At 40.7% G+C, this 13,853-nt stretch overlaps 1 protein-coding gene across 20 annotated transcripts in view; it reads left to right on the top strand.

Moving 5' to 3' along the window:
- Positions 1-13,853, top strand: part of Hao1 (hydroxyacid oxidase 1) — an 85,308-nt gene that overhangs the window by 47,985 nt on the left and 23,470 nt on the right. For 3 of the 20 annotated variants that reach the window (XR_005285537.2, XR_005285540.2, XR_005285538.1), the window contains exon 9: positions 10,670-13,423. The exons of 7 other annotated variants lie outside the window; for them this stretch is intronic. Coding sequence is in view for 2 of the 13 variants with exons in the window: in XM_038331812.1 (XP_038187740.1) it covers positions 4-426 (423 nt within the window). In the remaining 11 variants the exon portion in view is untranslated. Of the gene's footprint in view, positions 1-3; positions 5,071-10,669; positions 13,424-13,853 lie in introns of those variants that run through there. 10 more of the 20 variants (XR_005285539.2, XR_005285542.1, XM_038331812.1 and 7 more) reach the window with 8 other exon arrangements.

Genomic DNA, 13,853 nt, shown 5'->3' on the forward strand with positions numbered 1-13,853 from the left:
TAGAAAAAGCTATCCAGTTTGAACACGGAGAACGTCATCTTTCATGGAGATACGGCCGACATCTGGTTCAAGAGCCCTCAGTTCCCACTCTGTGTAACATCGTGTCCTCACAGTTGTTTGTTTCTCTCATGGCTGGGAGAGTTCTTCCACCCTGCTACAGACTTATGCCTGGGGCCTCTATCGTTTGGGATGGCTGCCAACAGAAATCTCCAGAATTTCCTTTGCTTAAGCTTGCTTATATTCTGCTACCTGGAAGAGTGTGGGTGTGAAATAAACTTCCTTCTGACTACCGGGTTTGGGCACCCAGCTCTCAGGCCTGTAAGGGTGAATCCAGTGGGCCTGATGCTCCTTAGCGTGCTGTTTGCACGCTACATCTGTATCCTAGCTGTCTTATTCATTCGATTGTTTATCTGGCCCAAACCTTGATGCTTGGGAAACAGCTTGAAAGGGCTGCGGTCCATTAGGATAGCATGAAAGGAAGTTGTGGCTTGTTCTCAAAGAAGAAGGGAAGAGTTTTTCCCTTCTCTGTAAAATTCATAATTTATTTACATGCACTGTGTTGCATGTAAGTCGCATAGCAACAAAATAAAGTCTGGGTATGGAAGTCTGAGGGTTTCACATTGCATAGAGATGGAGGGCACACTCTGACTGTGTACTCTTTTATAGTGTGCACCACGTCACTTGCCAGTTACAGAAAGACTGCAGGGTGGCAATTTATTTTAGGTATTATGTTAACCCAAGTGATACAAGGCCATTGTTATATGTTTATATGATGGGAAACTTTCATCCATCCTAAAGAATACAATTTCCTGGCCTTATCCAAATCTAAGTTGTGCAATAGGGCTTTTCTCTTTAATTGGATTGTCCATAGACAGCTGAGGGAAAAGAAAAAGATGCTTCTACAGACAAGTCATTTCCTGTTTGCTCCACTAAGGATAATTGTCCCAAACTAAATAATGACCAGGTTCCAATGAAAAGTTCCCAGATTCTTCTAGTCAGGAATTGGGGAACCCTAGATGCAGAAATGAGGGCTGGGGTTTCTGAAAGCCACATTGCCTGATTTCCCTTTCTCCTTTGATGCAGTGTGGCTGGAGAAAAGAATTTAGCCTAGCGCCCTGCCTGTTTTACCTAGTAGAATCATTTATCTTTGGCTGATTTGTTTTCCTTTGCAGCTAAGCCTGCGTTTGTCCCCAACAGTGGTATTGATGGAGTAACGGGCAGGAAGAGCTTTTGCATCATATGCTACAGTTTCCTTAACACAATCACAGCATGAAAGCCAAGGTTAGCTTGTCAAGAAGCCCTGGATTAGGATAGTGAGGACCTGCGTGCCAGGTCTGTGAACCATAATTCAGCCTGAGGACCCCCCCCCCCTCTAATCTCGGCTGTGAAATGAGGACCAGTGTCTGCACAGCACATCAGGGTGTTATGAACACAACAGGAAGAAACAGAAGAGAATGTGGATTGTAAGACAATCTTAAAAGGGAAATATTATTGACAATCACTAGTAATATGGGAGGTGGTTTAACAAATGCCAATGTGCATTTTCTGTTTATTTAGAACTGACTTTGCGGTATGAATAATTACTTAAAAAATTAAACAAATCAACAGAAAAGAATAAAAATTATCAAATATTTTATTGCAGGAAAATAACCTATTTATGTTAGGGCTACCGTCTCAGAAATTGCTGTGTATATTTAAGAAATAACAGTGGCATGGATAGATAATAGACAGGGGTGTCTTTCCTAAAACAGAGCTTTATGCTGTGTTATATTTAAATAAAATGTTCACTTGATTTTAGTGTGAATTTAGTAGAAGAGAACATGAGATGTAAGAGGAGGGTCTTAAAATTAAAGTGCTTCCCTTTTAAAAAGAGATGTTATAGCTTTCAATTCACTCCCTGTATATTTTAAAATTATGAAAACTTAAGAGTCTGGGGTAGTTTTTAGCTTACGGCACACACATTTCAATTTCAGACAGCATTTGTTGACCTACGGCTGTAAAGAGGTAATGAGACTCTCACACCTGTTCCTCTGTTTTCTTCCAATCTTGTGAGCAAGTTTTTACATTGTCATATACTACCAAACACATGGATTCGTATCAGTAAGGCCAGTCTCCCCACAGCAGCTCTTTCCCATCTTCCCTAGGCTCTGGTCCTTCTTTGATACACGTGGTTTTTGGATTCACTGACTAACTGTTAACTGGAAGAGTGACAACATCTAATGTGCTTCTGTATGTTTAAAAATCTAGAGCCATAGATTTGTTTGTCTATGTGTCTGGCGATATCACTGACCAGTAGGATGTGAGGACAGACTGTAAGACATGATGTATGTGTGAGTTGTTACCAAAGCAGGAGTAAGGAGAACATGTGACATGTGGTGTGATAACAGCTTTGGAAAGCCAAGAAGGAATGAAAATGTATGTGACACAGACTGAAGAATGTTTAGCAAAGAGAACAAAGCCCTGTGAGCCAAATAGCAAAGCAGGATCTGGTTACAAAATCACTCTCTAAGGAATTCTGGCACCTACGTGGTATCTGTAGTTTGCTTTATCATTTGGACAAGTAGCATTACCCAAGTTAAGGGCATTGTTTTGGTCCTAACATTCACTTATTTGTGCATACTATGTCAGCAGTCTTAGTATAAACAAGCAGGCATCTCAATTAAGAATTAAACCCTAGTAACAGACCATAGCTCTCCCCAAGTCAAGAAGGCAGTTTTTAGTTTATCTTTGACATTTCTACTCCAATAGTAGTTTTATATCCTAACTCTACCATGGAGTTAGTTACTTATTACTCTACGGAAATACCCGAGATAATAAATTTAGGGGAAGGGAAGAGGGATTGGCTCCTGGCGTCAGAGATTGCAGTCCATAGCCATCTATTCCTTTGTTTTGCATCTTGATGAGGCAGCATGTACCAGGAGAAGCACAATGAAAAAGCTCAAATCCCAACAGCTCCTTCTAAGATGTCACAACCTCAAGTAGATTCATCCCTTAAATGCTGCATATCCTGATGGTGCCACAAAATAACAATGGAGCCTTTTACCATATGTGACTTCATGGGACATCTAGATCGAAGGCTTAACATATGCATTGAAGTTTAAACATTAAAGAGTAATATGTGACAGTCTTTTGAAAATTTCGAAATGTGTGTTTAAATATGATCTGTGTTGTGGTGTGAATACTCCTGTTTTAAGTAGTATTTTTAAAGCAGTAAGGAAGAAGAAAGCTTTTGAAAAAACTCCTTATTCATTTGACTGAACATTGTTAAAATTCACTGTTTTCAACATTCCCAAATACATACTTGCAACAACAGCGATGACTATGATCCAGTAATACTCAAGACTGAGGCATAAGTAAAACCTCAATCTATCAGAGAAAAGGGGATAAAATGATTTATTTCATGCAACTCTTAAATAGTCACGATTAAGCCAGGACAGTGTATACAAAATCCAGAATTAATACATTTGAAAGCCAGCCATTGGATCAGCTGGTGGATTTGTCCACAGACCTGCAAAAACAACTGCCCACTCTCCAGTAAATATACCACAAGCTTGTTGTCAAGTAAACATACTTTAAATGAAATCTCCAGATTTCTCCCCAAAGCTCATTTAAGATAAATGTTTCTTGGCTGATCTTCGTTTAGGTCTGTTAACAATTTCTTCAGGATTATTCGTTTGGTTTTCAACTTTTTTGCCATCCCCTGTCCATCTTGCATCAGACAGGCAAAAGATGGAGAAAATGATGCATGTGTAAACAGAAAAACGGGGAAAGAAAGGCCTCTGGGAAAGCCAGAATCTGCCCAGGTTTGTCTGGTTCTTCTTAGGCAGGTAACAGCTAGAGGGCATAGGGCTTACATGCCTCAATTGCCTCTGCTTTGAAATGGCCTCTCCAGGAACTCTGGAAGGAGAATATTGTCCATCTACTAAATATCCTTTTAACACATTTACACCTAAAGCTCTTCTCTGTTATGGGTAAATGAAGGAAACAACACACATTTGAAAACATTTGACTAAAGCTGGTATATGATGAATTAATCTCAATTACTTATTCCCTAATAATTTCCCCAAACATACACCTTCTTGATGCTTGAGGTTCATTAAGCTTCCTATGATTTTCATCTTATCCAGTAAAAGGAAAATGAAAGGGGTACCAGCTACAATGAGACGTGAATAAGACTCACATCATTTAAGAATTTAACCTCTTATTATTTTCAACACATCTTATGTTCTTGTGACCCTTGAAGGTTTTGACTGTTGGTCAGAAATTAGACATAAACCGAGGGTCCCTCGTAGTCTTCCTTCCCCAATGTAAAAGTCAGTATGGTTTCCTACTCTACATCCATTACAGTTGTGTTTCCTTCCGTCTATCATTTGGAAACAAAAGTTACAGACATTAGAATCTGAGAAATGTTTATATTCAGACCCAGGTTGCACCACTGAAGCAGTTCAATGAAGTAAATAATTATGTTGGTCATTAGAAATCTCACAATGGCAGTTACTAAAACAATATCCAATTAATAAGGGCATTTTAGCAGTTTCACATGGAGGATGCCAGGAAGCCTTGGAGGGGAGTTGCATGAATGATCTTTGATTTTCTAGAGATTGCTTTGAGGCTGTTAGATCTCTCTCTCTCTCTGAGCATCAGAGGGTCATGCCTTGGTGAATAGGGGAGTAGGAGCTGTCACCTGGGCTTTGGGGCCCTTGCTAATGCCCTGTTAGGATGAACTATTCTTTGCACTGCTCTTTGTTGTTCTACTAGTTAACTTAGGAATGGAAGTTTATAGTCTCATTAACTTACTAACTTTGGAACATTATCAGAAAGAGAGTACACAGGTAGATACTACGTTTTGTTCACTTATCCACCATCGCTTCAAGCTCACACCATATAAAATGCATCTTCTGTAGGAAATCCTATGTGAAGGGGCCTAGAAGTCAAGTCTTGTTTCTACAATGCTCCTTAGTTAACCTTGGGGTTAACATGTGATGGTATTCCCTTTCTTACCTGTTTTTAAGTAGACTTATGAGTATACTTGCTTGATGTTCTAAATAAAAGTGAGAAGAATACTGAGAAGCAGTGTTTGGAGACAGATTGCCATGTACATGAAGAAAGAGAATGTGCCATTTTATTTTTGAAACATTTCCCACCAGCCCCTAGCATAAAAAGTTATTTGTTGCTTAGTAAATGTTTGTTAAATGGATTGCTGAATTGTCTTGGTAATAGAGGAACTTTTTTTGTTTAGAAGCAACTCTGAGATACAATCTTTACATTTGGATATATATATATATATATATATATATATATATATATATATATATAGTGAATACTGAAAATCAAGGAACTGAGAAAATTTAAACTCAGAATATTTGAAGAAAACTTCTAAGATCATCTGTTGACAGATGTTTCTATCCTTCTGAATCCCACAGTTGTTAATCCCCAAAGAAACACACAGAGGTCTACATTAATTATAAACTGGTTGGCCTATTAGCTCAGGCTTGTTATTAACTCTCACATCCTAAATTAACCCATAATACTTGTCTGTGTTAGTCACAGGCTTGGTACCTTTTATCAGTGAGGCATTCTCATCTTGCTCTTCTGTGTCTGGGTGATGATTGCAGCCTGAGCCTTTCGTCTTCCTAGAATTCTCCTATTTTCGTCCTCCACCTATACTTCCTGCCTGGTCATCCCTCCTATACTTCCTGCCTGGCTACTGGCCAAACAGTGTTTTATTAAATCAATGCAAGTGCCAAATCTTTACAGGGTACAAAAGCATTATCCCACAGCAAACATGGATTTTGTACACGAGTCTAAAAGTACAAATGAGCATTTATGATTACAAATTATCATTGCAAAATTGTTTTAGGTACAAAAAGAGAAAAGATAACACAGTGATATTAAAGAGTATGTTTTTTTGTGAATTTTAAAAGTCCTTTGACTCCTTAGCATCAAATTGAGATTTATAAACAACAGAAATTCAACAAAGTGGCAGAATTTTGCCATTGCTTGGAGCATGTCAGTCGTGTATCCATATGTCACATGCATTCTTCACACAGTTGTGACCTAGAATTCTATAGCCAGATAGACAGGGCAAAGGGATGAGCTGCATGCTAATCATGCTGGAGTCATCTACAGCAAGACGCAAAGTTAACATTTCTCCAGTGCTTCTGAGAAAATTAATTGTAGTTAAGCATGATAAAGCATGCCCTATTGAGATGCTATAGCTCATGGCAACTTGTTAAAGATAAGACACAAAATAAGCCCAAAGAAAGGGTTTAGTAATTTAGAAAACCACAAAGAATGGGGACATCCCCAAGCCATAGGAATAGCATGGTTCCCCAACAACAGCCATGACTCTCTCAATTTTCCGGTCTTGTTCCTCCAGAGTGTTACCTTGGTACTTTTGTGTACCCAGGCCAGCAGCCTCCTCTTATTGGGACAGTCAGCTGCCTGTAGTTCCGTAGGTTCATGTCTCCTGCATTTGTTGACAAGAAAGCTGGCTTGTTTTATTTTTCCATCTCCTGTTCAAGATAATGAGGAAACTGAACTCACACTGGTCACCTATTCATTTCTTGACCTGTCATATGTGGTCAGGAAGAGAAGCTGTTAAATGAATATGGGACACTTTAGGTCCTTGGGGTTGTGAAGGCAGAAGAGAAGAACGGATGCTGCTCCCAACGTTACTGGCAACAAAACAGTACTCTAGAGAAACAATGAAATTTGCAGTAAAAATATATCCCATGCAATGTTTTGGACATGACTTCAAAATATCACTTGTTATGTGAAATTCAAGTTTAACTTGGCACTCTGCACTGGTATATGTGTGTGGGAAACCTGGCAACCCCATCTTTGTACCATTTTGCAAACCAACTCCTGTTTTCTGACTATATTTTCATTTTTTTTTTAAAAAAGAAGTTTTGGAAACATACAATCAGCCATCTGTATCTGTGGCTTCCATATCCATGGTTCCAACCAACTATAGGCAAACAAACTTCTGCCTGCGTTGAGTGTGTGCAGATGTGCTTTTCTTGCCTTCATGCACAGCGCTGCATCTAAAGACTGTAAAGCATTTGTATTTAATCATGTATTTAGTAATCTAGAGATGTTTTTAAATATACTGGAGGGTAAGTATAGTTTATGGACAAATCTTATGCCGTTTTTATCAAAGGGACTTGAACCCACCTGTGCTACATAGTTTCTGTGAAGGTTCTAGAATGAATTCCCCATTGATACCAAATGAGGATGTGTTTCAGTCCTTGCAGGGCCTTGTAAAGGCAGCATCCTGGGACAACTCTGAGGTGATGACATGCAGGAGTTAGTCGGAGTCTAAGTGGTGTTTTCCTTTGTTTGCTCAACCTCCCCCCAGTGACCTAGAGTGAGGTTGTCAATGTAAGATCGTGAGACGATAGAAAGTTAACAAAGTGAATTTGCTCATTCTTTCAAATTTACCTTCTTGTTTGCTTTCTTCTTGGCATGACTAAATTATTCCCATACACTTAAAATGGAGCCCTGGGCTTTGATGAGAGCCACCTACTGCTAAATGTTTTAAGAAGTTAATTACTTTCCTTAGCTCAGGTATTTATTATGAAAGCTTTGGATACAGATACAATATAGGGAATGGCTGGGCTTCTGGGGACATGGTGAGAGAACTCTAAACTCTTGCCCCTTCATCTGAAATTTAAAAAAAAAAAAAAAACCGAGTCAGAAAGTATATGACTTACCCAAGGTCAGACAACTAACTATAGCAGAACTAGTACTAACTTATAAACTTTACTTATGTTAAAAACAATATTAAGTAAAAAGAAACACAAAATTTATTTATGCAAATCCCTGGTATAACTCTCCCAATCAGCCGAAGTAGAAGTCTACATTTCAGGTAAGTAGGACTTTAAAAATTACCAATTTTAAGATGGAAAGTTGTGTTTTCTATTTTACAATGCTGAAGGCACCATGCAAAGCAAGGAGGGTACAGTGGCTCTCAAGATCAACAATAAAAGGAATTCACTCACGCAGGAGCTCGGAGTAGCTGGCACTATGGAGCCCTCAGTTCCAAAAGCCACCCTGATATGGTGAACTGCGGTTGGAAACTGCCTCTCCTGATCTGAAACCCTCTTACTCTGTCGGGTTTGATAATAAGGCATGAGGCGGTGAAATGGAATCATTTATAATCAGATTTTGTAGGTCAGTCTAAAAGGCTACTTTCTTCCTTGACACCATGAAAGTAATGAGTATTTAAATGAAATATTTTTGACTTTGGGATCTTATATGACACGAGAAAAGTTTCATAAGAAGGTCAACAACTAACTCTGTTGTCTGCTACTCTAGGTCAGAATACTCAGGATCAGGCTAGAGGGAGAGGAAATGTATTTTTTTTTCTGCCTTTGCTAACTTATCTGGCTTCCCACCTGTCTCTGGGTATGCATGACAATCCATCATTGCTGTCTCCTGGGTAGTTTTCCTACAGGTCATTGCCTGTGACTCCCTCCAAGGTCTCTTCATCAGCCTTGTTCTGGTAAGGACTGGAGCCATGAAGAATACAGTTGAATACTTGCCTCTGGCTCCCGTTCTGGTCTTGGCAAGGCCAGACACCAGGATGGAGACAGAGACAGGAATCTGGCTATGAGTGTCTGTTCCAGTTAGGTTCCTTGCCAGCTTAAGATCTGGTCCTGATTTGAACACCTGAGACCTCATGTTCCATCTCTATGGTTCCGTGGCTTAGACAATTATTTCCACTGTAAGATATGGTGAATGGTGAAACGTAGAAAAAACACAGGCTCTGACAGTGAGAGACACTGCCCAGCACACATGGTTCAAAGCTCGTAACACAAAGCACAGAATGGTTCCAGGAAGCCTTTTCTTGTAGGGTACTTACAGTGATATTTCCTCTTAATGCCCCTCACGTTCTAGAGCTATCCAGTGAGTGTGTACCATAGGCATTGTATCTCCAGAGACAAGGAAAGACCAGATGTTGAGTTGTAGTAAACCACCGTAACAAACAAAGTTGAGAGCAGAATGTTGTGTGTTGATAAACTTAACCATCTCTATGGAAGCTTGCTTGATTCTTGTTTACACACTCCTGGATGGTGGGTTCCTAACATTGACACAGCCTCCTGGTTTCAAAATTCATACCCAACTTCCCACCAAAATTTCTTTAAGTTAGAAACTAGAAAATTGAGAGGTCATATTAAAAAAGCAGTAATTTGTGGGAGATATTCATTAAAGAAAGACTAATTACATCGCAAACCTCAGTCAGGCAGTCCCATCCCCTCTCCCCCTATTTTGTTTCCACATGGAGGACCTGTTTGAAGTGCTGTTATTCAAGAACTTACACCATCCTTTCTAAACACCTGTCTGGATAATTAGCCAAGCAGTAGACAGAGATCAAAGCTCTGGCTATTTTCTCTGCTCTTTGAACAATAAGTGCCCCAGGTATCTGTCTGGAATTTGATATAAAAAAAAACACCCTGCCACAGTGGCAAAAAAAGCTGCCACAATGGCATGTGTCCATAGACCTTCTGATGCTGAGCTATGGACATATTCGCCCGTTATGTCAGGGCATCTGAAAGTTTAAAGCTTAGCAAAGCAGTGTTTTTCTTCTACTTCTCCTCTAACCCCAGAGTAAACATTAAGCAGACAGTGCTTCTGCTTAGAGCATTAAAAGGAAAGGGGCTGAAACTGAAAAATCTTCGTGTTTGGTGTGGGGGAGTTTGGAAAGTGTCCTTTGGCCGGGAGCTGCACGGAGAAGGTGACATATTGTGAACGGGGTCGGAACGAAGCCGCGTGGTTTCATTCATAACTTCACAGTGGCTAATATCAGCTGACGAATATTTCTGCTACTCCCAGCTTAGACCAGAAAGACAAATAAGGGGGTGGGGGGTGAGGAAAAGGTTGGCCGAACTCTGTGGGATTTTTTTAACCAACACTTTCCATGCGTGAGCTGAGCAGTAGCCCTGAATGAAGTCATTCTGTGCAGGGGCCCAGCCTGGGAGAGCAGCCTGTTCATTAGCGCTCTGCTGTGATTGAACTTTGTACATTCGTAAGGTCCTAGAAAGGAAACCCTTTTCCTTAAATCAAACACATGGGGTACACAGCTACCTTAGCATTATTATTTTTTTTTGGGGGGGGTTAAATTATTGAAAATTGCTCCTTTCTGTATAATAACTGTAATGGTTCAAAGAAAGAGTGAGGGAAGGAGATTCTTCAAAATATCTTTTAAAGAAGCAGTTCTAGTCTAGATTAATATTTTACCGAGTTACAGTTTCAGAAAAAATATTTTAACGTGTGTGCAAGCAATTAAATAGCTCTAGTAATTATCATAGTTAAGCAAATTATTTTCTTAAACTGTTCTGGAGTTTTTATTTCAGAAGAATTGCCCCTGATCCCACTGTTGAAGAACTAAATCACACTTGATCACCTGGACAATTTCCCTGTCCATCTGGTGTCCCCTTTGTGTTTCTCCTCCCCCCCCCCCCCCCGTCACAACTGTCACCTCCAGGTGAACCTGAGGCTGTAGAAACAAGAAAAGTAAACTTATTAAGAAGGGAAAACGCGTTCAGATAGCTAATATATCTGCGATTGTTTTGGTTGAGGAGAAGGTTAATGTGTTCAGCCACAGTGACATTGTGACAACCGTGTGGGTTCCTATCCTTTTTTCGTTTGAACATTTTTTTTTCAGTGCTGCTGTCTAACATACACGAAGAGGCAAGTGTCCAGTGGGGTCCAGGGAAACACTTCATTCAGATGAGGAGAGAGCCCATCTACTCTACCAAGGAACCACTTCCAAGACATCAGACAGTGAGGTAATAGTGAGGAACGAATCGAATCTAAGTAGGATACTGCAAAGCACCCTTGGGGTGGAGTTCTTCCTGGGAGTTTGTCTTTATTTGAGGTAAGTGAGCAAAGGTATTGCTTACATTTGTGTGTGTGTGTGGGGGGGGGCAGTGGTTTGAATCAAACTGGTCCCCAATAGGCTCATAAATTTCAGTTTTGTTCCTTGGTTCCTGGGGGGCAGGTAGGACCACTGTGGGAAGCATCAAGAGGTTAAAGTGGGATCTGAGATGTTAAAAAGTACACACCAGGCCTAGTCCCTTTCTTTCTGCCTCCTACTTGCAGGTGAGGATGTAAGCTCTTAGCTCTTACTACTCAAGAGCAGTACTCCCTGCATGATCGTCGCGGACCAACCCTCAAAAACTGTACCCAAGTCCTGAACTATAATCTTTCTTTGATAAGTTGCCTTAGTCACGGTGCCTTTTCACAGCGATAGAAAGGTAACCCAGACAGACTGTTCATACTAGCAGTCCCTGCCCATGATGCTATTTGAGACTCTGGATGAGGAGAATGGTTGAATATTGTAAATAGGGTTTAAGCGGTCATTTGATTCAGATCTTGGAAGACAGCCATGCTGAGAACAATATAGACTGTGGAGGTCCATCTTAAGAGGCTTCTGAGGGGAATATTACTACCAGGTGAACTAGAGAACATTCTTGTAATATTTTGGCGGAGCGTGGCTGCTTGCTGCCTTTGTCCTAAGAATCCACTTGAGGCTGACTTGGAGAGTTTTGAACTAGTATCATTGGCAAAGGACATTTCAAGACAGCCCAGTGTTAACTGTGCCACGTGGTTATTAGCAAGCAGACTTATGAACATCTACAAATGAAAAAGAGTAGTCAGGGCAAGAAGAGATACACGATGTATAGTTTGAGGAGTAAAGGGGCTCTGGGATATGCAGTGTTGGAGCCAAGGTCTTCTGGTGCAGAGAGGATGGAGAAGATGAAAGAAGAACCCAGGCATGAAGGAAGGAAAGTAAGAGCAACGAGTACACAGCAGCAAGAGTTTCTGTTCTGGGTGCCAGCAGGTGGCTCAGTGGGTAAAGGAGTGTGCCACCCAGCCTGGTAACTGGAGTCCCATCCCTGGAAGCCAAGTGATAGCAGTAGAAAACCAGCTTCCACAAGCTGTCTTCTAAATACACACATACACACACATACACACACACACACACACACACACACACACATCACCACCACCATCACCCCCCCCCACCACCACCACCACACCCGGCCCACTCTTTCTGCCTCCAAACTGCAGATCAGGATGGGAGCACTAAGCTACTGCTCCAGTACCATGTCTGATCATTTAAAAAATAATATTTGCAGAAACTCTATGTTAAAAATGTAACAGATCGAAACTATGGCTCGGTTTGTGACAAACTTTAGCCCTCATTTTATTATAGGTTCAAGGACTGAAGAAGCATTTACTTACCTAAGCATTTAAGTTAGTGGCCGTGTAGTTTTATGTGCATCTTCAGACTTCTGTGACTGATGAGAGCAATTGCTAAGGTGCATAATACAGATGACAACCCTGGGTCACAGTGATCAGTGCATTCTATGAGTAGTAAAGCTTCATGGGAAGAAATCACAAGGGAAAAAGCTTTAAGTACTTCATTGAGGACATTCTAATGAAGGACACACTGACTATAGCATCTAAAATGACATCTATCTGAAGTCAAGATAGTCGGATCTCATCTCAAAGTGCATTGAACTTCAGAGCTAGAGATGATGATGGAAACTAATACTTGGCTCTTGGTGCATTTTAGAACATTCCAGCAGAATTTAGTTGTTGGCCAGTCTGATGCTGTAACTAGGAACACACTAACCATGTCATTTAAGGATTTCTTTGCTGTTCGTGCTTAGGACTATCTGGGTTAATATTATGGAATAGTCAAAGACCAATCAAGACTGGAATTCTAAAAACATCTTAGCAGAGTTTTTATAGTTTGTAAGCATTAGGTAGTAAAGCTAGAACCGTGAGGCCCTATGAAGGCGGAGAGCTTTTGGTTTCACATATCAAGGCACTGAAGCTTCCTTTGCCAGGCCTAGGGAGCTGGCTCCGTGGCTAAAGTGCTGATATCCTAAGCAGGAGGAGGTCCTCAGATCCCCCAGAATCCTTACACATGCTGTCTGGGAATGGTGATCAGCCGGAAACTCCGGTCCTGGGAAGCAGAGACAGGATTCCGGAACAAACTGGCCCACAAGACCATCATGCATTTATTACATCCTTCCCTCCAAGGAGACCCGCTCTTCTAGGAGGGCCCCGGTCTTCCTTGTCTCTACAACATATTGAACACAATAGATTTATTTTTAGCACATAAGAGACATACAAGAAATTATTGTTAAGAAGTGAAAATCTTGTGGTCCAAGAAGCATATTAATGAATGCCAGAATAAAAATAGCCATGTGAGTAGGGATGTAACAAATCTGAGAGTAGCGCACGACCTTTAGCGCAGTGGAGGCTTTAGTGATTTTTTTTTCTTCCTCCTTTTTGCCTTAGTTGACCCGTGTTCCTGGCTTGGTAACTCCAAACTAGTTCATGTTCTGCCTGTAGGTGGCGCGATCGGACCTCTTTTCCCCCGGTTCTGGGCCATGGAGTCAGGGTAAGTTACAGTTATGTAGGTGAGGATGTTATGTGCAGTTTGAAGAGGAAGCAACAGGGCTAAGTCAGCCCTCAACTATTCCTATTATATTAGCTGCTGAACACATTCCTGGAGGCATAGACAAACGTGTACTCCACGTGGAATGTGAACCCGGTCCACCCTCTGGGACATGTTCAGTCATTAAAATAGGACTGAAGGAAGTTTGTGCTCCACTATAGAGCGGCTGACTAGGAGTGCTTTTCTCTTTAATGACTGTGCTTTTGCTGTTATATATAAGATTTCTTAGGCCTGGCAGAACCACAAAGATTTTCTTCCCCCTCTGTTTCTTTTCTTTGTGAAATTTCATAGTTATGTTTTTTATTCAGCTATAAGATATTTATTTAACGTATATACACTGTGTGAGGTATGAAATTAAATTATATGTGTTTTG

The sequence above is a fragment of the Arvicola amphibius genome, chromosome 5 (genome assembly GCF_903992535.2).
Source record: "Arvicola amphibius chromosome 5, mArvAmp1.2, whole genome shotgun sequence".
Lineage (NCBI taxonomy): Eukaryota > Metazoa > Chordata > Mammalia > Rodentia > Cricetidae > Arvicola > Arvicola amphibius.